Genomic DNA, 24181 nt, shown 5'->3' on the forward strand with positions numbered 1-24181 from the left:
TTTGCAACTTATTTATTAAGCATGATTTATGAAATTAAATGCAATTAACAAATTTATGCACATTTATGTATTTAAACGGCTTTTACAATTACTGTTTTAGACGTTGTAACGAAGCATAGGAAATTGCCTAAAATTTAGCTTACATGTATTTCTAAATTATAAATTTTCAAAACTGTTAAATGCATCGTTAACAGTACGAAAATAAAACTGCTAAAAATAAAATGCGACAATGGATGGAAATTTAAATAGGAATATTTATCACGTAAAATTCTGAAAACGCTGAAATAATGTAAAATTATTTAAATGAGTATAAAAAATTTAATTAAATATGATGAATATGAGCTGCCAATTGATTTAATGACATAATCATATGATTCCGTTAACCTATAAGGTACACATTTATCATGATTTGCCTTATGGTTGTTCAGTGACGCATAAGAAGTAGTATATTATTAATGAAATTATTGATTAAATCATTCAATACTCATATTCAACATTTTACTTTTACTATCAATTCTTCTCCAATAATACTTATTGAACAATGTGATTTTTATAAATGACGATTTGCTTTTAATTTATCTTTAACGAATGCAAAGTTCACTTTCTTTAGATATGAGCTTTTTACAGAATTCGGTAAAGAAATCTGGCTCCGAGTAGTAAAGAAATTAGATCATTAAATTCTTTAATTTTTATTTACAATTATGGAGCGTATTTGTTTCACGAATATCGTTACGTTATAGGCTACATTGCATTATCAAACATTAAAATTGTCGCGATTAGCAGTGTAACGTGTAATTCAAATAAAAGATGTATTAGTTGATTCGTCACCTACCTCCTCATAAGCACACAAGCCTAAGATAAGTTAATTTAATTCTTTCTTCAAAATCGTCCTTAAAATATGTTTCTATTAGAAATTAAATATGTATTGTATACGGTATTAGTGATATTAGGCGCGCGCTCGCACGCATACTGCGATACTCGATTTCTTCGTATTTTATTTTTAACAAGAAAATTATTGAGGGAAATATTGACGTGCGCGGTTATACACAGACTCGCGTTACTGGAATATATAAAATCTATTTTTGACCAGCTTAGAAAGGAATTCGCGATTAGTGCAAAGTGTTGCTCGCATCGGCGCATACGTGATATCTTAGCGTTGACCTCCGTTCGCTCTACCTTGATATATTTTTCTCATCCTTCTTATATTCCAACTCTTCGCCCTCGACTCGCTCACTCACTCCAATCCTCCCTTTATTTCATCTCTTTCAAATGTATGAAGTTTAAAAGCGTAGGACATGAGCTGAGAGCCATACTTTTTTTCTCTTTATTTTTAACTTTTACTCTATTTTCTTTACCATGTTTCTCAACGTTTTACGCTACGTCTTCCCTCTTTAATGTTATCACCTTTCATTGCCTCAATTTTACCTGATTAAACATAAATAAACAAAGAAACAAAAACAAAAACAAAAACAAAAATAAAAACAAAAGAAATAGAACAAAATTTACCTTAAAATTAAAATAATACAAACATCAATACTTCAACTACTATCAACTATGCTGTTTCAATCGTTATTTGGACTCGTTCATTTAATTGTGTATTTGGCAGTAAATGTTATTATTACCTGCTTTGCAATCTAATTTTATATTCAATAAGAAATTTCGATCAAAATTGAATAAAAACCATCCAGCCACTTCAACTACAAAAAATACGTACGTATGTACAATTGACGTATAAATTAAAAAATTATATAGCAAGTATTTGTTGTATGCCAAGTTTAATTATACGTTTAATTTAATCCGCGAGGCGGCAAAGTTGTTTAAGGAATAAAAATCTCTTGTTTTAACATTGAATCTAATGTTTAATCAAAATAAAACATAATGTGCAAGCCAGCTATTGTGAAATAGGGCGATAAATTAAAAAATTCTGCTCTTCTTGTATTATTTAATTCATTCATTTTGTGATGAATAATTCTAGAAATAATTAGAAAATAGAATTCAAATAAGTAAAACACGTTAAAATAAGAAAGTAAAGAGCTAGACAAAAGAAAAAGTTGACATTGCACAGAAATGATTGATAACGAAAGAACTCGAAAACTGTCGCGTACTCTCGCAGTCAGAGAAATTTAAAAAGGCACAGAGACGTTTGAATAAACTTACTAGGGTATTCGTTAGCTATGGAAAAGTTTCAGATAAAAATGCGAAAACAAGACTGCTTTCCTTCAGCAAGGCAGCTGACTTTAGTCGACATTATTGTTGAAAAAACAATTTGTGAAACAGATCAACGAAATTCCAGCAGTACGGAGATATACGGAGATTGCCGTCAATAACGCATTATCAATTCTTGAAAGAAATGCCTGAATTATGATTGCAATGTACTTATAACACATGAAGACTGATAAAAAAAAAAAAAAAAAAAAAACAATAAAAAAATATTGCGGTAAGAACTATATTGGTACAGCTTTTAATTGGCTGTTAAATGCATAAATTCGAAAGTTGGAGAATGAGTAAAGGCAGCTGTAAGCATACTCGTACGGATTTCCCAAAAATTTTCAAAATTTTTGTTTATAAAAATACAAATTCAATCAGTTTTTTTTTATACAGTTACACTTAAAAAAAAAAAAAAATAATAAAAAATAATTCTCAAGTCATATAAAGATAGTAAATTCAATTTAAGTAACAACGTTAAAAGGAATTACGTATTCACTAAAAAGAAAGGCTTTCCAAAATATTGTATTGTATATAAAACAATTGATTATTCTATGTCGGCTATTCTCGCTTAATAAATTTAGTCCCAAAAACAGACGAAGAAAAAAGGTAAAATGCAAAGTATTAGGGATAAAGAAAAAAGGTAACAATGATACATAACATTACGTATAAATAATATTAATGTGTACATAAATCCATCCGAAGTTGAGTTAAAAATATAGATAAAGAGCATATTAAATCATTTTTAATTATGTTTTTATTGAAAATGGAGGCGTGTTTGCCAGGATAAGAAAATAATTAATTTCCCGATGTAAAAAGCTGTGTATATGCTTACGTGTGCACGCATGTTAATGCTCACGTAAATGTATACGTACGTGTGTATGCATAGGAGAAAGGGAGTGTACTCAAACTCCCGTCTATTTTCGTCAAGCACGCAAAGTATAATTGTGCGACCCCCACCCCCCACCCCCTCCGCCCAGCACATTTGTGCGTATATTGTATATGGGACTTTAAAATAAAATATCTATGGACATTGGATGTCTATGTATATATATATATATATATATATATAGAAGTCTACACTAATAATTACAAATGATCCTTTTTTACATACCATGTCAAAACTCAAGTGTGCAAACATTGATGTGTAAACATAATGTAAGCAAAATTGAACAAATCCCGCTTTTGAATTTACTGACGCAGCTTTTTTTCTTCGATAAATAGTTATTTCCATCGATTACTTTAGTAAAGATTTTCAAGCTCACTAAAAATATTTCATACAAAATGAAAACTAAATTAAAATAGTGAATTACAAATTTATCTTAAAATTATTTTTTACTTTAAAATAGTTTATAATAATGCATACTGAAATATATCCTGTTAAATTTGATGGACAACTTTGTCTCGTCGTTACGCTTATTAACTAATAAATAGATTTACATTACAAATATTATGACCCAAATATAATGTAGGGGTACAGCTATAAACATTAATGAAATAAAAATTTTAGATAAACATTTGTCCATAGTAATATTTTTCCGTACGTAACAATAAAATATCGATATTGAATAAGGAAATTGTTAGTCTCTTCATATATTAAGAATAAAGTATACATTGCTATTATGAAATATTTTCTTAGATGATAATTGATTTAAATTTTATCGAATACGATATACGATTAAAATATTTTCATTTCCGATGTCAGTATCAAAATTCTTACGTATTTAAATAAATTTATATTTGATGTGGCCTTTTATTTCTGATCTCTAATCGTAAAATGTGACAAATTCATTATACATTTTATAGTTAAAGTTATAGATTAACATTGAAATAAAAAATGTTCATATGTTTAGTTTACTAATGGTATAGCTAGGAAACTTTCTCTCTCTCTCTCTCTCTCTCTCTCTCTAAAACATAAAAATGTTTTCGACAAGCCATTCGTACAATACACTTATTAATCTTTAAACAATTTAAATTTATAACTCAATTTGCCATGGTGTTAAAAAATATTGTCTTATATTTATAATAGTCGTATTATTTATTATACAAATGGAAATTTACTTTATTATTAATTTTACTAACTTATTTATAGCAATTCTTCATTATCTTCAATAAATAATACCAATTAAATTAAAATTCGTTTTCCAAAAATGGCACTCGCATAATCTAACTCGCTACTTATCTATATTAATTATATTAAAATATACAATTATATGTTCTATTGAAAATAAATACTACTCTACTGTGCCAGTCATTGTACTTTACTAAATAAAAATTAATAAAATCTATATTTTTATTATTTAATTAATTCGATCGTCTTAATAGTGATTATTATAATTGGCAATATATAATTGTTCGGGATCGGAGTAATTTCGAAGAAAAAATAAACAAAATAAAACAAGCTCTCGGACGCTTATGTTTGTAAACATTGATCCTGCGAATTCTCGTATAGTCTATGCTTTATTTTCTAGTGTCCAACAATATTTCCGCATAACAACATCGAATTGAAAATTCTAGAAACCTTCCGAGGTCACAGTGCCCTTTTAGACTTCTCGACAATTCTGAAGCTTAGTTTATGACGTCATCGAGACTTAGTGTAGAAGGTGTACGAGAAAAAAAACCAACGAAAATGGCATTTATCGGATACCTTACCATCACCTGGCACTACACGAAGAAGTACCAGATATTTACGACCTCTTACTTTCAGTGTAACCATTCACCACCCAAGCACACTAGATCAGAGGATCAGGAGATTGAAAAAAAAAGAAAAAACGCAACGATACGCTATGTGGCAATATTGAATAAATGCGCCTTCCTCTTCCACTAGCCAGCAATTCCCCCCACCCAACAAAAACACTGGGAGCTTTTAATCTAATCCTAACACTAATAGTATCTTCTTCTTCTTCTTCTTCTTCTTCTTCTTTTTTTTTTTTTTTTTTTTTTTTTTTTTTTTTTTTTTTTTTTTTTAATGACTAAACTAATGAATCTCATATGGCGTTAATTAAATTAAGACAATAGCTTTAAGAAACAATGATATTTTCAATTAAATTTCATGTTTTGCTAAAAATTGGTCTGTTTTATCAACATAAAAAAATTTTTTTTTTTAATTTTGTATATATTTTATATATATTTTTTTATATATTTTTTTTATATATTTTTTATTATATACTATGACTATTGATTGCCACTATCACTATATATTTCATTTTGATTAATATTTGTTACAAATGCAATAAAAATAATAGGTGATAAAATATTTAAAATAGAATAGAGAAACAAAGTGTTTTATAATTTTATATCAATTTTATGGAATCATGAATTAAAGTAATTAATTTCTCTCTACGTTGTACACTAAACGTCATGTATTGTTTTATTATTACAATGATATACATATATTTTGACGAAACAATACATTTCATAATAACACCAAAAGAATTTTATGTATTAAAAACTAGTCTAATATGAAATGATTTAAGTTATATTCAAATTATTGATATATAATGAAAAATCGTAATCATATAATAATTGTAAGAGAAAGTATGATAATAAAATGCATATTTTGCCTATAAATGTTATACTTGCAATACATATGTTCTTTTATATTAATAAAATTTTATTTAAATAAATATAAATAGAGAAAAATCTATTTTCTATTTAAAATCATAATAAAATTTTTTAAAATATAGTTTAATGATTATATATATATATATATATACATATCCGTAGTATGGATTTTAAATGCGTTAAGATTAATGATTATCTCAGTTAAAAAATATATGATACAGAATATTGGACAGATGCCACTAAAAATAATTTAACGTTTTTACGAAGATGACTATTCTAAAATAAGTTTCTAACATTATTCTATGCGGGTCATAAGTACTATTTCGTCATAAGTAGAATTTCGAATGTTGTATTCCGAATTTCCATACCATGCCTACAACAGAATATCAGCGTAATATCATCTCTATCAGAGAAAAAAAAAAAAGTAACTATCACTTTTATCATCCCAAAACAAACTATCTTGATTCGTAGAATTTAATGCCTCGAATCGATTTGCTTTCTGCAAATTCAATTCAAGACGGATAAAAACCGAACGAGGATCAATCAAGCAATCCTTGAATTACCTGAGCGTAATCTATTTGAAATCCCTTAATCGGCACGTTCAACCGTTACAATTATTGTTCTTTTGGTTTTTTTTTTTTTTTTTTTTTTTTTTTTTTTTTTCATGGCAAAAACAATTACGGAGTAAAACTTTGTTTTTGTCGTTGCAAAGATATCGCTTTATAAAGTTGAAAATATTTTCGGCATATTCTATATATTTAAAATTATTTAAAGAAGATGCTGCTCGCGATAAGCCTATCCTCATGAGACCTAAATCATGAAAATTAATAAATGCAAAAATTTATATATTATACAGAATATTATTTATTTATTGTACATAATATTTGTGCTTTAAACCATTATATGCCGTAATAATTGCAGTATCTAAGCGAGATCTTTTATTCTTTTATTCTTTATGAATTATGTAAAGAGAGCTTTGCCGATTAAATTTTACAGTATCGACGTTTAATTGAAAATATTCAGCGGCTTTAGCCATACCACCAAAAGCAAATTAAAATGGTTTTATTTTCAAAGTAACGATCACCTTCCTCATTTTACATTGAAATATTAAATGCAAAAGTTAATCAAAAGTATTTTGTATTTATTATTTAAATTATAGAGAAACCTCTTCCGACATTTCCCTGAGATTTTATAGTGAAATAATATGCCAATATGTCGAAACATATTTATGATTTATTCGTCTGATCTATATTTTTATCTAAAAGAGTTTTATTTCGTCGTAAGAGCAAGTATTAAATATTCACTTTATCATTGTAAGTTGGGGGTGAGCGCTATCTTTTGCGCTATGAAATCCTCCTTCCTATTAAAACCAATAATTGTTCTTTATTTAAAATATTAAGTGTTTTATAAATATTCTCTTATAGGATGACGTAAATCACGAATAATATAAGTTGAAATTTCTTCAATTACTTAAGAAATAAGCATCAACATATGACCAAAGTTGTCCTTGATCGGATAATACTTTTTAGAAAAAATGGGAATATGCCATTTTTCATCAACAGACAATCACGAAAATCCCTATAATAAAATTAATTAGAAAAATTTAATATATAATTATTTTATATAAATATATTTTCAAATTAATCTTAATATTGACTATATTATGCATTAAATTAAGTACAAAATTTTAAATGAAAATGAAAATTATATAGATATATTATGATCAGCATGAAAATTTGAAATTTTTGAAACTTCAACAAATAGCATTTTTTTTCTAACACATTTAATTAACTATAAATAGAAATAGAAATAATTGTGCCCAAGTAACGTAATTGTGAAAATCACGGTTAGCTATTATTGTTAATGTTTGTGTATACATATGTAAACATTGTTTACGATTTTCTCCTGCTGGATCCCTTTTATATATTAAAAATGAAAAATATAAATTATATACATAAGGATATTTTGGAGTTATATATAAGTTTGTAAATTCTCCAAAATTTGGTTTCAAATCCATTTATTAATTGTTTTGACAATACAATTGACTATAAATTAATTGAACGTTAAACAGATACTTTTTTGTTTTTTAAATCTATATATTTTTATTGTACTAAAATACCTTTACTCTTTATACTCCAATACAATCGTTTGTTTCACACGCTAAAAAAGTTCTATCGAATAATTTATTACTTCGTCTTTACTTTCGAACTGCTACGAAAATAATAAAAATTTTAATAGAAGAATATTAAAATGTTCAAACACACAGGCTTATAAAAAGCAGTAAAAGTATAAATTAACATTTTGTCTATTTTAATTTACAATAATTTTTTTAAAAAAATATATTGGTAATCAATAATATAGCGATAATATGTAATAGAAATTTTATGATCTGTAATATATAAGGAATTGAGATTGCAAAGATATACCGCCAATGCAATCATTTCCAAAAACTTTAAGGAACCTGGTTCGCTATATTTAGATGTTGCAAGTATGAACACTCCTTCGGCTAAGTTAATTGGATTAAAAATAAAACTCATGGGAAAACCAACAACACCGCAATGAACCACCACAGATATTTACAAAATATAAAAATATAAATCAATTTTTTACTTTCAGTAATATATTAAAAAAAAAAAAAAAAAAAAAAAAAAAAAAAAAAAAAAAAAAAAAAAAAATTGTTTACCAGAAAAAAAAAATGTTCTAAAATTTGCTTATATCAGATCTTTCTTCTTTATCCACTTTTATGCTTTTAGCATACTTTTACATTATCACTTTGGCAATCTGAGAATATTAAAAACATGCTATTTCTATTGGACTGACAAAATGACAAGCGAATAAACCAATAGATAAAAATAATAATATATTTTCTCGTTTGGCTTTCGCTGAAGCTTCTTCTACCCACGGATACTATTTAACTGGTTTTGTCGCATATTGTAACGGGTAAGAAGATTTTTCAAAAGCCTATTTATTTTTATATTTCTTATTGTCCGTATTACTCGATCTTGAAACCATTTTCTTATATACAAATGTACAAAATGAAGTACAAAATATGCTTTGAAATATTAAATATATTGGAATATATCCTGCTGAGTAACCCAGATACTTTCAAACATTTTTACTTTAATATAAATCAAAATGAAAACATTCGATTAATAAAATTTAAATTTGATCAAAGTTTTAAATTTTGTCAAAAGCCAGAAGTACTTTAGATCATTAAAATTTACAATTTTACATTGTCATGAAATAATCATTTTACAATATTGCAACAGATTTAACATGAAATACTTTGCATAAAAGTCAATTGCCTATTAATTTTGTATAAATTTATCGAGCATTCTAACGAGTCTATAAATGATATAACACTACAAACTTTTAAAACATAATTAATATCAATGATTAAATAAATTATAAAATAAAGTATCACATTTAATTAGTATATGGAAAGTTTTATTATGATTTATAGATGAATATAAGTATAAGATTTTATTAAAATACACCACTATGCAATCTAATTTTATACATAATAGAAATTAAGAGGCACTCGCTATATTGTTACTGTACTCGATAAATATTATCCCTTATGCTATGAGTTAGATGATTATGAGACTGAAAAAGATGACTGCTACAATGATCCCTATAATAAAACAGAGTATATATAATTATTAGTTTTAAGACAAATACATACTTGATAATTATCATGTAAAATGTGTCATAATAAATTGTTATATTATTAAATTAAATATATTATTTTTGGTTAGGCATAGGACGTAGATCGTAAATGAAGTACAAAAACGTGTACAAAAAAATAAAATTACAACGCAATTAAGATTATTTACCTAGAAAATATAAAAGTCTCATTATTAGTCGCAAAATTGAATGTTAAAATCTGTTTAAAAAATATTATGATAATCCATACAAATTTTTTTTCCTCGTTCTTCTTAATCTTGGAACAATGCAATATATTATATATAAACTTCCGAATGGCGTAAAGCTTTGAAATTAGTCTCAAAAATTTATTCTCTCTTGCAGCTTACTAATTTCAACTACTTATCACTACTTATCAGAAAACCTTACGTATTTTGTGGCAATCAGAATTTATTTTGATTTCTGTTTTCCGTTCTCCGAAAAGTGTCCATTCATTTTCATGTTAATATTCAGGATTTTAAAAGCCAAGTACTAAAATTAAACATTAATTTTTTAATATTTACATTTGTTATATTAGTTGACCAAATATATAACTATTCTTAATTACGAATTGTATCGTAAAGTGTGAAGTGAATTTGATAAAAGATATCTCAACATGTTCATTTTATGTAAACAAAATAGAATGAACAACATAACCAATAATGATTTTAATTCACAATTCCAGCACCAGAGAACGCTCTTATGTATTCATAATAGCAAACTTGTTGTTTGTATCGTTTTATCCCAATTGGTTAAGTTAACTTTCAAACGTAACAAAATCTAATTTATTATGTCTACTACGCATAGAGAAGCAATTCAAAAACAAATTCAACAAGATTGGGCAAATCGAGAATATATAGAAGTGATTACAGGCAGTATTAAAAAAATTACTGATTTTCTTAATTCCTTTGGTAAATTGATGTAAATAATTGATTGCACTGTACCAATCATTAATACATTTGTTTTATTTGTTTAATTATTTTATTTTTGTTTTGTTTTTTTTTTTTTTTTTTTTTTTTCAAAGACATGTCTTGTAGGTCTCGTTTGGCCGTTTTAAATGAGAAATTAACAACTTTAGAGCGTCGAATTGAATATCTTGAAGCCTGCGTAAGGATAACAGTTTTATAATTACAAATTGAGAAAGCAATTATATTAAATTTTATTAACATTTCAGGTAACCAAAGGAGAGACATTAACTTAAATAATTTATTAATATAATTATGAATAAATTTAATATATTATACCATTCTATGTCGTTATATATATATATATATATATATATATATATATATATATATATATATATATATATATATATATATAATATATAAAATATACATATTAAATAAATAAAGATTTCCAAATTTTATATTTTTATTTGTAATAGATAATGCTACATTCTAAGTATGGGTTTAAAAATTTTGATAACCGAGTGCCTTGTTTCTTGGATATTTCATCATTGGTTTAAATATTGGCTCGTAATTTTTGCTGGGAAAAATATATTTTCTTGGTATTTTGTGTGGAATAATGGTTCCTTCGTGAGTCAATTGATTTTTATCAATTACATAAAATCTGTTTGTTTTCATTGTTACATAATATCCTAAAGCAATTGCCACTAAGCCAGTTAAATTATAATTTTTTTGCCACTTTTGTAAAATGTAACAGGACGAAGCGACTAATAATAAAAATATCGTTATTAAATGAATAAATATTGCCACTAATTATGAAAAATGTATAAAGAAAGAAAAGAAAATTAAATTAACAATTACTGTAAAAACTTTTAAGTCCATTACCTCCAAAATAATGATTTAGCGTGTCATCTTTTTTTCTTAAATAAGCAGATGCAAAAGTAACCGATGTACATGTCAAGATCATAGTACTAATTGGTACTACCCAATAACTAATCATATTTAGCATTTGCCAGTTGTTGTATACGAGGACTGATTTAAGTGACGAGATTGCAAAAAAAAATACCGGCATAATAAAGTAGGTAGAGCCAATAAGTTTGCCCATAGGATCCTGACCAGCCGGCTTTTTAAAATATTCATAGTCCTTCCTGAGTTTGCTTAATATGTTAGTCATGACTGTACCTAAATGATTGCTGTGAATTTTCATCGTTAAATTATAAAAAAGGAAAGAAAAGAAGAAGAAAAAGAAAATTTAAGATTAAATATATTTTCATGACATAATATTAATTATCTAAGCTAATTTTTTGATAGTAACATATTTTAATTTCAACTATCTTCAATTATGTTTTTAAATATACAGTGCAATTATTGCAATGCCCATTATAAGGAAATATCGAGAAATTCGGAATAGAAATGATTTACCTTATAATTATCCAATACCAGGGATATTATAAACTTCAGCAACTTATTATTATTAAGATTATTATTACAATTTCAATGAAATTTCTTCGATATACAATGTGTAACTTCCAACATCTCCATGAAAACTATTCAGCTGTGAGCCAATAAAACGGCCATACTTTCGCTAAAATAAGAAGGAGGAACAGATGCCAAAGTATATTTGATCCGCTAGCGTCTAGATTGTGAAATATAAAAATAATTTTAAGAACATTACAAAATAATGTTTCGCACTACTGGCATGCGGATTATCGTTCAGGTATCCTATTAACAATTATTTCATTAAGTCATTTCATTTTAATGAAAATTCTAAATAACTCGGATAAAGCTCGAGGGGATAAAGTTGGTTATAACATGTTATTCATCTATTTTGTTTTTGTTTTCTGCTTTTTTTCCACCCTTTTTTCTTTTTTCTTTCTTTTTTCCTTTCCTCCCCCCCCCCCCGCCGCCGCCGCCGCCGAAATAAATTGACGCATTTCTGAGTCTGAATTATGAATATTTTTATAGAAATCTCGCGTTGCGTTGGATGGTAATGTTATTTCTAATAAAACGGTGAAAGGTCAAGCCTCGCAGTACGACAGTTCAAATATACCGAATGTTAAAGGATTTAGTGATGCTGTTGTAAAAGTTCCAGATACACGTGAGTAATAAATATTATTATAATAAAATATTTGTTAAATCGTTAAATTTACGGGACTTGTTGGTCTCTCAGTAAAAAAAATAATCGTGAATATCGGAGCGGCATTTAGTTGGATGGGACCAATTTAATGGAATACAATGAGTTTTGATTGTTATAATCTAATGGAAATGTTGTACGATGAAAGAATTTTGTATTTATATAAGCTCGGCTAACCCTAAAATATCGTAATGTCTTATTAATGTTTGGCAATATCATGTTATAATGTTAATGTATTATAAAAAGAAATAAATAAATAAAATAAAATAAAAGACCTTGTATTTAATGGAAAATTAAAATATGCACAAAACTATGAGTTTGCATTAAGATACATCATTAAAATTTCTTCTCGATTTTTTATAATTTACTCTTTGAAATTATGTTCTAGCCGTGGGATATGCTGGTGCCTCGAAAAATACAGATTATAAAAATCCAGAGTATTATTGCTATCATGTGGATTCCTTTGGTGATTCTATGGTAGAATTAGCCAAGTATAGACTACCAGCTCCATCGAATAAAGCAAACGATTAAATTACACATTAGTATAAAATTAAATTGTTTAATAAAGCGATGCATTTGTAAATTTTCTCATCGTAGTAAATAAAACTAATCGGTTATATAAAATATGTGTAGTTGGTTAAAAAATTAAATTATTTCAAACGTATATTAGTAAATTATAGTTATTTGGTAATTAAACGTACGTTCTATTTTAATTAAATGGCCGCATTTTTATTTATTTGCATTAAATTTTTATTTTAAGGATTTGTAATATATTTGTGCAAACGTGAAACTAATTTTTTTTAAAGCTTTTCATTTTTGAAGATAGAATATTGTGTCGTAATAAAGTAATTGTAAAATCTGTTATTTATTAATTTTACATACTTTATATAATAGATTGAACTATCGAGCTCGACAAATGTTTGAAAATATAATATAATATACACTAAATGCATAATTTAACATTTTTATTTGTACGCGCGTAGTGACAGATTATATTGTAAAAAGTATTAAATATGGAAATTTTGAAAAATCTTTTATACAAGGAATGTACATACATAAACATGTTAATATAAAGTAAGCATTATTCATTGAATGTTCCTTAATTTTAGCGGTGCTTTTCACATAAGAATACTAATTTAATTTATCTGAAATATATAACATATGCCTATAAAGATAAAAGAAAAGGATATTTTTGTTACGTAATATTGGATTTGTCGTTCTGAAACTGCAAACTTGAAATTACAAACATCGCTACTACTAATAACTAAACTAGACTACTCGTGCGTGCGTAGGTGCGTGCACGTGTGCATATAGCTTGTTAGAAAAATATTTTGAATCCATTTCTACCTCGTCATTATCACATTTTTTCCAATTAAATGTATTTATATTAATAATCAAAATTACTAAATCACAAGTAATATCCAATACTAGAAACATTTATATTAATTAAATCGCGCGCAAATGTATTGCGATAATGATTTATACAACATTTAATTAAATTATTTTTATTCGTTTTAAATACAATTGAGCATTCTCGTTTCTTTTCCTCACTGTAAAATTAAAAAATCTACCTTAATGGTGTAACTCGCTATCGTAAATTAGGGAAAATATAACATTAGTGGCCACGGGAGAAGAAGATGAAAATAGTTTTTTTTTTTTTTATGAATCAACAATAAATAGAATAATCATAAAATATCGACATTGTGTTAAGAAAGATGGTAGCTCGCTTTAAAAAAAAAAAAAACCTGAAAAGCAATGGGAAATAAATTAACACTCGGTATTAAAAAGAGAAACAAGAAAAAATTTAATTATTCTTCTTAAGCTGTCTTGATAAGAAAGTTATAAAACGAGCGTTTTCGCGTAATCGGTCGTGCAAATAAACAATCCTATTGTTTTTATTATTTTATTTCGTTGTCCGTAGTAAGAGGCCATTAATTAGCGCTCAAAAGTCTTCAAAAGTCACTATTAAATAATTTCGTAATCTTCCTTTGATGTTTCATCATATCGTCGGCCCCACGTCCCTCTCGCTTGCATATTTAAAGTAATCGTACTTCCGTATTAATGAACCAGCAATTTACTCATCGTAAACAGCGACAGAGCATACCTTAAAAAAAAAAAAAAATCTTACAATATTATGTTCAGATAGTTAAGTGGTAGTGACGATAATCATAAAGCGCACCGCGTGTCTGAAATTCTTAAACGCAGTGAAACTATCAAAGTAGAAGGATGACGTCGTTTGCTTTACCGGTTGTACTTGGATTCGGTCGTGTTGCGATAGAAAATGTTTACCAAAACAGCAAAAGTCTGCTTTTACGGTAATTGACTTTTTCTTTCTCAAAAAGGATTAATAAAAAGCAATTATTTCGTTGAGCCCGAGATAGATTTCTCGTTTGGTGTATTACGTTTTTAGGTTAGGTGTTATCTAATAAAAAAAAAAAAAATTTTTTCTCCCTCATCAATTCCTTGTATTTTATCAACATAATTGATGTTTTTGACAATTTCGTAGTTTTTTGGTTAAGAAATTTCTTCATATACTTCATAAATAGTCGATATATTTATTTATTAAGGAGTTTATTGGGGATTGGTGTAAGAATTATTGAGAGTATGATTTTTTTCGACTAAATGCAAGATTTCGTTTCATTATTAAAATTATAAATTTCTTCATCGTAATTCTGTACGAATTGACTTTTGAACTTGTTGCCGTAATCTCCAAAAAAAAAAAAGTAGGTGAACAAATTTATGAAAATATTTGTAAATTTTACAAACGAGTACTTTGAGGCTACTTAACAAACACATATATATAATTCCATTATTTTCTTATGTTTTTGCAAAAAATTGCTTCCTTCTTTAAAGTGTATTGTATAAATAAATGAAATTTTTTTTATTTTTTTTATTTATTTATTTATTTTTTATTTTTTTATTTTTTTGTTTTATTTGTTATAATATGTTTTTAGGCCTAGAAAATGTTCGTCGTTCTTCGTTTCGAGTAAAAGAAATTTTGGAACTGTAATTGAAAATCAAAAGGACAGCAATCAAACTAATTCGAATCCAAATTTAGTTGAGAGTGAGCAAAAGTTGAAGTCAGAAATTGAATTATTGAACAAGGATATTGAGGAATTGAAAGAAAAAAATGAAGAGCTCGATGATAAATATAAGAGGGCCTTAGCTCATAGTGAAAACTTAAGATTAAGATTGACTAAGCAAATTGAGGACGCAAAGCTATTTGGAATACAAGGATTTTGTAAAGATTTGTTAGACGTCGCAGATATTTTAGGTAAAGCAACGGAAAGTGTCCCCAAAGATGAGATCTCTGAGAGAAATCCTCACCTAAAGAGTCTCTACGAGGGCCTCGTTATGACAGAAGCTCAATTGAATAAAGTATTCAAAAAGCATGGTGTTATATCGTTAAATCCCTTGAACGAACGATTCGATCCCAATCAACACGAGGCATTATTTCAACAAGTAAGATTATAAGCATTGCTTAATAATAGAAATATTATTCTCCAATAAAATGCGTCCGTTAAAATTAATATGCTTTTCAAACAGGAAGTCGATGGGAAAGAGCCCGGAACGGTTGTCGTTGTTTCAAAAGTTGGTTACAAATTACATGAGAGAATAGTTCGACCTGCCCTGGTTGGTGTCGCAAAAGGCTAAAAAAATTTATTTCTTATTTCAACGAATGGATAATCTTCTATCAAGAATATTTTAAGCGCATTTAATTCTATAATAAATCAACATTTTATGTAATAAATTAAGGCACACAATATAAAATATATGCGATCCTTCATAATTTCTTTTAACCTTCAACTTGTAAAATATTGTATAATCAGTGTTAAATTTATTGTTGTTAAAATTTAATAAATTTAGCGTCCTTACCAATTTAATGCAAATTTAATTTATATTCTTGATTTTGTATAAAAATAATATTACATAATAAATAGTAAAAACTAATATAATTATAATAATTCTAAAATTGAAGTTGATATTTATAATTAACTTATATTTTATTAGAGATTTTCGGGGGTTTTTTTTTTTTTTTTTTTTTTTCAATTTATAAGCATAACAGTGTTTTGTACAAAACTATTCTTATTTTTATATCACCAAACATTTTACTTACAAAAATTTTACAATATTTCAACATTCACTTTAGCAGCGTTCGAAAACTTTATATAAACTAGGTAAACTCGTTATTTCCAAAATTGTCGAATCGTATGAGAAATGTTTTGGAGGTAAAAGGCTTTCCTTTATAGCATTATATAAGATATTTTCAGTTATATTTTTCCACGAATCATTTGTAATGTCTACTTTACTATAAAACTTTGCGGTTTCCCGACAAACGTCATTAAAGCATGGCTTTTCTTTCGTCCAATTCACTTCGGTTGACAATCTTAACAAATATAACGGTATCTCTCCTTGACTGGGAATATAATTTTCTGAAAATATGTAAAAAATGAATTAACAGCTCATAGAAGAAAAAAAAGTATTAATAGGACGTTTTCCCTAAATTTACCTAATAAAATTGGTAAAGACTTAAGGTATCCTTTTTTATCTATACATATTGAAAAATATTGTCTTAACATATCAGATTTTTCAAGTAATAATTCTTGCACACGCATTGCCAAATCTTTCTTATCTCCTATGCTCTCTGACCAACCTGCTTCCTCGCATTCAAGTCCAAGTATCGCTAAATCTTGAATTAATAATGGTTCCTAAATAAAAAATTCTTTATATTTTCAATGTTCTTTTAGTCAATCTATAATTTTCCCCTGTTATAATCATTTTCTTATTTTTCAAACCGCAAGTTCAAACATCAACATTACATGAAAATATCACTATTATTCTAAGAAAATCTTTCATTCATTTTAAATTTCAAAACTTTCTTAAATTTTTTTAGTGAATTTGTTTTAAAATTATTGGTATATATATATATATATATATATAAGTAACAGAAAAGGAAAATAAAAGCATTTAAAAACTTGCGTAACCCATATACACATTCAAGTACCTACAAAAATTCTTTTATAATTACATTTTGAATTTTTGCCTCAAATTCTTAAAATATTTCTTTGTTTTTCGAGAATAACAAAGTATAAAAAGAATTTCATTAGAGTGGTAGTTTCAATCAAAATCGTAAGTTTCATTTAAGCAAATCCTTTATTGTCTATGCTATAAATAAAAGTATATCTTACTGAAAATTTTATCACCCCATAGTTAGCAAAATCGTACAGCATAATTTCATAAAAAAGTTCTTCCCTAATTAAACAGAAAATTAATTGTGTACTTAGAAATATTATTCAATATTATAATTATTATTGATTACAAAAACTCATGTCACTTACGCAAGTTTTTGAGTATTACAAATGTACAGATTAATTCCACTTTGAATTAATGCTGAGCATTCATCGATGCATCCAATAAAAATCAAATTAGAAAGTATGTCACGTAATCCTTCGTGATACGTATCTTCTATTTCCTTTCGTAATGTTAATACACTCAATAATTTCGTCTCTATTCGTACTTCATTAACAGAATATGATTTGAAATCAATGGGTTGTCTACTTTTTTTAGAACATGTATCGCTATTTTCATTCTCTTCTAGAGCAGAACAACTAGAATTGCTTTTGAATGATTCGTTAGAGTCCTTTTGCATATCCGAATCATCGTTTTCTGCACTTACTGATCTGCAAATGTCCTTAGTTTCCACTGTAATATTTGAATCGTTTGAGAAATCCGAATCATCAATATAAGCTTCTGTATCCTTAGATATATCAATATCGTGCTTATCTTTTATTTTAAGATCCTGTGTATCTTGTATAACAATATCCTGTGCATCTTCTATATTCATATCTTGTGTCTCTTCTAGCCTATTATACTCTGTATCTTCTATACTACTATCTTGTGTCTCTTCTATATTAATAGTCTGCGAATCGTCCATATTAATGTTCTGTGTATCTTGTATACCAATGTCTTGTGCATCCTCTATATCAGTACCATGTGTATTTTGTATACCAATATCCTCCGCGTCTTCTATATTAGTATTTAATCTATCTTCTTTATTAATACTTGTAATACTATATTTATTTATAAAGGAACTGGTGAAATTGAATTTATCTAATTTTTGATCGGACGAGCACGTTCGTATCATATCTTTTGGCTGAATTTTTTTCATCTTACTCGATTCATTTTGCGTGTCTGGTAAAGCTTCTTGCATAATTTCTTTTGTAATGTCAACTTTTGGAAGTTTAGCTTGAATGTAAAAAGTTCTAGATGAATTATTCGAAGTAAGCTTTTCATCGAGTGTATTTTTTATTTTTTCAATGATTATGTCTTCATAAAGAAATCGCACCTCGTGTTTCGTTGGATGTACATTAACATCGATATTTTGGGAATCTATTTCTAAGGAAATGTAGCACCATGGATGTGATTTTTTTGGTAAATATACAGTATATAAATCTTCAATAGTTTTTTTTAAAGCTATAAACATAATATTTCATAGATGTTTAATTAACATAACTTTATATATATATATATATATATATATATATATATACAAATTTCAATCTATTTAATAAATCAATTGATTGTACACTTACGATTTGAATCGACTAATCGATGATTAATAAATAGCAAGAGCGTCAATCTTTTGCTCGAATAATTAGCATTTGTTATCAATGCGTGTAATTTAAATTTGTATACGTGGTCATCTAATTCAACTTCCAATAATTCTTTTACAATATTATTCCCATATAAAAGACGTATATTATTGATTTTAGTAGATGATTGTGGAGTGCGAATTTGTGTTACCAGCTCACCATGCTTTTTTAAAGTAAATCCTACATTTGGATTATGAATGGCATATTTATTAACAACGTCTAAAATTTTTACAAATTCTTCCGTGTAAGTTGACAATGCCTTTCTACGTGTCTCAACGTTATAAAATAAATTTTCAATTGTTATTATTGTTCCTTGATTGCCGGCGCAAGGAACAGGAGGCCCCTTTAATTTACTATCGATATAAGATGCCCTAAAAACATAAGTCTTAGAAGAAGTTATGTAAATTTTAGCGTAACATTACATGATTATTAACGGCGACTGGTAAATCCATTATATAAATTAAGTACAATAACGTAAGAGCGAATGGAAATTAAGAATACCTGTAAGCACACTTTTCGTTTATTGTTTTGGTCGTGATAGTGAGTTGTGCGATGTGACTAATGCTAGCCAAAGCTTCCCCTCTAAAACCATAAGTTGAAATTGACTGGAGGTCATCGAAATCTTGTAATTTACTGGTGGTAAAACGTTCGCAGACTATAGCCAAATCAGCTACACGAATGCCTGTACCGTTGTCTTGAATCTTAAACAGAAAAATGAAAAATATCTCCTTTTGAAACAACTCAATGCACGCATCGAGAGGTAATATTTTGAAACACAAAGCAATAAACCTGCAGTAACTTTAAGCCTCCTTCCTTTGCCCAAATTTGAATGTTGGTGGATTTAGCATCGAGGCTGAAAACGATCACATCACATAAATATAATGGATTACAGAGCATTGTGCGCCGACATAGTTTACCTGTTCTCGATTAATTCCTTTAGAGCGTTTGCTGGCCTTTGAATTATTTCACCGGCAGCAATGCGATTTATTACGCTTTCGTCCAGTTTTCTTATTCGTCCCGGAATCGTCATCTTCTATTTCAATAACTTATATTCTTAGCAAAATAATCATTATGAAAACGTTCTTTAAAATAAAAATTCTACTTTTTCCCTTTTGTCCACTGACATACAACTCGCGTACTACCACATTTTCCCAATCAATCGAATACAAAACTTTAACGTCTCGTGGAATGTAATCGAACATCCCCTCCCGCTCTCCCATCGCTACTCGCCGCCACACGTACTATCCCCACCACGTACGGCCAGGTCTCGTTCGATGTGTTGGTGACGTAATTACGTATACCAGTGTTGTTTTTTTCGATGTCAAAAGCAAAAGCAATAATGAATTTCTGTATCCAAGGTGACGAGTAAGCGTCAATTAACAAACAATTCGACGCTTACATCGATTGTACCATGGCTGAGTTGCATTTAATAGGGACAATAGCATCTGCCCGAGACTTTCGACAATCTCGTTTATTTTCCAAATGGAGTTTTTCCACCGGTAAGACATTTTCATCGCACATGTACATATTTCTCATATTTACCCCATCATTCCTCTTGTAACAATCGTTCTCCCGTAAGTTTATGAAAAACATGTATGGTTTATAAGCTGGCACGTGAATTTCTAAACATGAATTTATTATTTTTCTATCACCCACATTGATTTTTTTAGGCAATGGATGGAAAATTATTAACGGATGCAGCGAAGGGCAAACACAAGAATGTTGCGATCCTTATTCAAATGAGCCAGTCTGGGACCATCCGGTAGACCTTCATTTTACAACAAAAACACTGCAGGGATCTCCAAAAGCTTTATTACAAGTATTTTGCAGAGATGATTTTAATAAAATATTGTTCGTCTCGTACGGTGTTTGCAGTATTCCTTTAAAACCAGGTTTCCATTCTATCGAATGTCACACGTGGAAACCAATAGGTAAAAAAAAAAGCCTCGAGTTTTCTTAATATATAATTTATAAATTGAGTGCATGGTAATACAAACGTTGCGTGGATATTTTTTATAAGCAAAGCTGAAGATAATATAAGCCCTAAAATTCTTGTCGGCGTTACCAATGTTATTAACGTTAATAATCGATATTGTAATGGTAAATTAATTATAAATTGTTTTTAAAATTATATCTTTTAATTTTTATACCTTTGAATTATTATTTACGTGCTCCAAGTATTTTTGTATTTTAGAATTGAAAAATCTTTTCAGGCGATTGGCAAGATAGATTGAAGGACAAATTTTTAGGCACTACGCTTCAACTTAAATCTCCAGATGTTTTAGTAAATGCTGACGATAGATTTGAACTGCTTACCGAAAGCATGGGAATAGTTCGAATCGATCTCCATGTACTTGCAAAAAATTTCGACAAGTTCGGTTGTCATTTATGACCAAACAAATGAATAAAAAGAAGGATAAATAAAGAAATAAATAAATAAACGAGTATGGCTGTAATTAAAAAACTTATTCTTTTACGTTTATTCTCGCTCTTATCATTTGCATTTAGCGAAGGACTAGAAGAGTTCGATGATTCTTGTTTAAATAATACTCTCTGTGAGAATACAACACTCTCTGATATTCTTGATAACAATGATATAAATAATGTGCACATTAGTGAATTAGCTACAAATATCTTCAATTTTGGAAAAAATACAAAAAATACAATCACTACTACCGAGAGTAGTGTAATGAAAGAAACAAGCCCAGAATATAATAAGGAACTCTTTAAATTACAAAAGGATTCTGAGGAGAAATTTAAAAATAAATTTTGTAGTTGCGATTTAATTGTAAGTTACTTCAAGATGTTAATGGGGATGAAAATTTTCATCCTCATAAAATCCTATATAATGTCAATCTATATTATTTATGGTATCGTTATCTTTGTAATTATTTACAATACAGGCTGGCTTTTGTGACATTAACTGTTGCTGCGACTCGGATTGTACAGAACATGACTCAAAAGTCTTTTCTCGCTGTATAGATCGTGAGATTGACAAAGAAAAGGATAGCTGGTACTGCCATGAGAAACCATTCTTTCGTCATAACGAAACGAGATTTATTTTTAAAAAAATTGTCGACAGCTTATTTTGTATAGCTTCTGACAATCTTCCACCAATGTACAGTGCAAGTAGTGATTTGGTAAGCTTATAGTTACTAAAATATTATGAAATTTTAATGAATTTTAATTAACCATTTATAATAATAATATTTATAGCAAATTGAAGATAAAAGTAGTTTTAAAAACATTATAAGCAATAATAAACCATCGAGCTTCAAATGGAAATTGGATAAGAAAAATATTAGCTTCCAAAATTTCAATGTATCCAGTCAATATCATTATGGAGACATATTATGGACAATAAATAAAAATTCTTTGCAACCATTTGGTAAATAAAATGAATATTTAATATGCATTCAATGAGTCGAATAATTTGTACATTTTTAAAAAAATTTTCAGATCTTCCGCAAAGTGGTTTTGGCAAGATGTGTGATTTTAAAAAGGCCGTTCGATTTCTCGAAGACTGGACGAGTTCTTGTTATCAGAGCAATTTAACCAATAATAACATCTATCTTTTTCCATCAAATTTTATTAATTTTACTATAATAGCCACACCTTCAAAGTTCAATTCGCAATATATAGTACAAGATTGTCCAAAAGCCGTTTGTCAGTCCATTAATGTCTTTATTTGCTCAGGGTCATTGATTGTTTGTAATGCCAATGAAACCGTTAAAACCACCTGTTCGGAAAACATTTGCTATAATGCAGTAAAAAAAATTGTATACGTTATTCAACATAATGGAAGCGAGGGGATTAAAAGTATCGATGTGCATTTTCGACTGGCAAATGTTTCGAATAGCTTTAAACAAGAGTTTGAAGTACGTTATAAGTGGATAAATGCAAATGAGTCGTTAATTATTGAAAGAAGTGGAAATCCAGGATACATTGCAGGGAAGCCAATTTTTGTTGGAACACAATTATTAAACAAAACTAATGATATGGAAATTAAATACATTGCTTTTAATAAAATTTACAAATACTTGACATTACCGATGGCATATAAAAGTGGCATATGCAGCGAAACTGAAAGATATCCAGTGAAATTTCTAGAAAATATTAAACTAAAGTGTTCGATCGTCGTTGAAACTAGTAATTTCTCAACATCAACTTGTGTCAAGCTCCAAAATCGTACAATTGAAGCACTAACCAGTTTTATGACGTTCAAAAACTTTGAACAAACGAATTTTGATAGGCAATTTGTTTCTAAATCCGGTAACATTTCCGATAATAACACTAAAAGTTGGACAAAAATATTCTTCGAAAAGTCTCCACAAAATATTATTAGCGCACGAATAACGGAAAGTGAAATACAATGTTCAGGATTGGTGACATCGGTTATATTTGATATTGTACACTCTTTAATATCGAAACCAGGTAGTGATAAAAATCACGTAATATTGGGAGTCCAAGTCGCATTTTCACAAGGAGTTGATTTAAAATGGCCAAAATGCATTGGTAAAAATTGTACAGATATATTGCAATTGGATGTAGTTAGTTTTGTATCGTTTCATGACGTATCCAAGCCTACGAGGTATCACATTGCTGGTGGACCGAATTTAGATATAAGTTTACCTTATGATTTTTTCTATCCATTTTTAAGTCATTCAAGGTCAAACGGAACCACGCTAAAATTCAAACTTATTCATATTTACATTACATTATGTTTCATATTTAATTTGTGCATATATAAATTTGTTTTATTTAATTTTACATAAACGGTATATTTACATTAATATTTTTAACATTATCATATCTATTTATTATTGGAATAAATAATGTAATTATTTATACGTAGGATAATTATCTTAATCTTTAAAATTAATTACCTTATATTCTCTCAAATATTTATTAAAACACATTATTCCATTCATTGTGGTTTAATTACTAAGAGCACTTTTAAGAATTACATGATTTGCAAATAATTAAACATTTTTAACTAAAGATATATTATTCATAATTAAATTATTCATTAA

The 24181-nt window shown here is 27.7% G+C and overlaps 5 protein-coding genes across 6 annotated transcripts; 4 read left to right on the forward strand and 1 right to left on the reverse strand.

The window, feature by feature from the left end:
- The first annotated feature begins 10148 nt into the window (after positions 1-10148).
- Positions 10149-10662, forward strand: HSPC300 (hematopoietic stem/progenitor cell protein 300). Of its 2 annotated transcripts, none has more exons than XM_011498340.1 (3): positions 10149-10328; positions 10478-10560; positions 10628-10662. In XM_011498340.1, exons 1-3 carry the CDS (start codon positions 10244-10246, stop codon positions 10652-10654), a joined length of 195 nt encoding a protein of 64 aa, XP_011496642.1. In that variant the 5' UTR covers positions 10149-10243; the 3' UTR covers positions 10655-10662. The 2 variants fall into 2 exon arrangements, with proteins under 2 accessions (XP_011496642.1, XP_011496641.1); XM_011498339.1 differs by having other exon boundaries at positions 10151-10364.
- A 1369-nt stretch (positions 10663-12031) lies between these two features.
- On the forward strand, positions 12032-13095 carry NdufV3 (NADH:ubiquinone oxidoreductase subunit V3). Its single transcript, XM_011498341.1, has 3 exons — positions 12032-12078; positions 12327-12459; positions 12884-13095. The coding sequence occupies exons 1-3, from the start codon at positions 12043-12045 to the stop codon at positions 13024-13026; spliced, it is 312 nt and encodes a 103-aa protein (XP_011496643.1). The 5' UTR covers positions 12032-12042; the 3' UTR covers positions 13027-13095.
- A 1517-nt stretch (positions 13096-14612) lies between these two features.
- Roe1 (grpE protein homolog, mitochondrial Roe1) lies at positions 14613-16211 on the forward strand. The gene is made up of 3 exons (XM_011498342.1): positions 14613-14810; positions 15450-15957; positions 16042-16211. Exons 1-3 carry the CDS (start codon positions 14722-14724, stop codon positions 16147-16149), a joined length of 705 nt encoding a protein of 234 aa, XP_011496644.1. The 5' UTR covers positions 14613-14721; the 3' UTR covers positions 16150-16211.
- A 326-nt stretch (positions 16212-16537) lies between these two features.
- On the reverse strand, positions 16538-20260 carry Mlh1 (DNA mismatch repair ATPase Mlh1). Its single transcript, XM_011498343.1, has 8 exons — positions 20066-20260; positions 19938-20001; positions 19650-19849; positions 19089-19519; positions 17835-18969; positions 17685-17748; positions 17006-17204; positions 16538-16928 (listed from the first exon to the last, which is right to left on the reverse strand). The coding sequence occupies exons 1-8, from the start codon at positions 20176-20178 to the stop codon at positions 16642-16644; spliced, it is 2493 nt and encodes an 830-aa protein (XP_011496645.1). The 5' UTR covers positions 20179-20260; the 3' UTR covers positions 16538-16641.
- A 210-nt stretch (positions 20261-20470) lies between these two features.
- LOC105361611 (tectonic-3) lies at positions 20471-24119 on the forward strand. The gene is made up of 7 exons (XM_011498863.1): positions 20471-20647; positions 20819-21079; positions 21362-21529; positions 22041-22288; positions 22365-22536; positions 22608-23883; positions 24098-24119. Exons 1-7 carry the CDS (start codon positions 20560-20562, stop codon positions 24117-24119), a joined length of 2235 nt encoding a protein of 744 aa, XP_011497165.1. The 5' UTR covers positions 20471-20559.
- The last annotated feature ends 62 nt before the right edge of the window (positions 24120-24181 follow it).

This window comes from Ceratosolen solmsi, unplaced genomic scaffold (genome assembly GCF_000503995.2).
Source record: "Ceratosolen solmsi marchali unplaced genomic scaffold, CerSol_1.0 scaffold30, whole genome shotgun sequence".
In the NCBI taxonomy this organism is placed as follows: Eukaryota; Metazoa; Arthropoda; class Insecta; order Hymenoptera; family Agaonidae; genus Ceratosolen; species Ceratosolen solmsi.

Excerpts from the sequence above, each read along its gene's own strand:
- LOC105361611 (XM_011498863.1), top strand. The coding sequence starts at position 20,560 with ATGGCTGAGTTGCATTTAATAGGGACAATAGCATCTGCCCGAGACTTT. Across the intron at positions 21,530-22,040 it reads AAATTTCGACAAGTTCGGTT|TTACAATACAGGCTGGCTTT; the intron begins GTCATTTATGAC and ends CTTTGTAATTAT. Across the intron at positions 22,537-22,607 it reads AAATTCTTTGCAACCATTTG|ATCTTCCGCAAAGTGGTTTT; the intron begins GTAAATAAAATG and ends AAAAATTTTCAG.
- Roe1 (XM_011498342.1), top strand. The coding sequence starts at position 14,722 with ATGACGTCGTTTGCTTTACCGGTTGTACTTGGATTCGGTCGTGTTGCG. Across the intron at positions 14,811-15,449 it reads AGCAAAAGTCTGCTTTTACG|GCCTAGAAAATGTTCGTCGT; the intron begins GTAATTGACTTT and ends ATATGTTTTTAG. Across the intron at positions 15,958-16,041 it reads ACGAGGCATTATTTCAACAA|GAAGTCGATGGGAAAGAGCC; the intron begins GTAAGATTATAA and ends CTTTTCAAACAG.
- NdufV3 (XM_011498341.1), top strand. The coding sequence starts at position 12,043 with ATGTTTCGCACTACTGGCATGCGGATTATCGTTCAG. Across the intron at positions 12,079-12,326 it reads GCATGCGGATTATCGTTCAG|AAATCTCGCGTTGCGTTGGA; the intron begins GTATCCTATTAA and ends ATATTTTTATAG. Across the intron at positions 12,460-12,883 it reads TGTAAAAGTTCCAGATACAC|CCGTGGGATATGCTGGTGCC; the intron begins GTGAGTAATAAA and ends ATTATGTTCTAG.
- HSPC300 (XM_011498339.1), top strand. The coding sequence starts at position 10,244 with ATGTCTACTACGCATAGAGAAGCAATTCAAAAACAAATTCAACAAGAT. Across the intron at positions 10,365-10,477 it reads TGATTTTCTTAATTCCTTTG|ACATGTCTTGTAGGTCTCGT; the intron begins GTAAATTGATGT and ends TTTTTTTCAAAG. Across the intron at positions 10,561-10,627 it reads TTGAATATCTTGAAGCCTGC|GTAACCAAAGGAGAGACATT; the intron begins GTAAGGATAACA and ends TTAACATTTCAG.
- Mlh1 (XM_011498343.1), bottom strand. The coding sequence starts at position 20,178 with ATGACGATTCCGGGACGAATAAGAAAACTGGACGAAAGCGTAATAAAT. Across the intron at positions 20,002-20,065 it reads AAGGAATTAATCGAGAACAG|CCTCGATGCTAAATCCACCA; the intron begins GTAAACTATGTC and ends GATCGTTTTCAG. Across the intron at positions 17,749-17,834 it reads TGTAATACTCAAAAACTTGC|GGAAGAACTTTTTTATGAAA; the intron begins GTAAGTGACATG and ends CTGTTTAATTAG.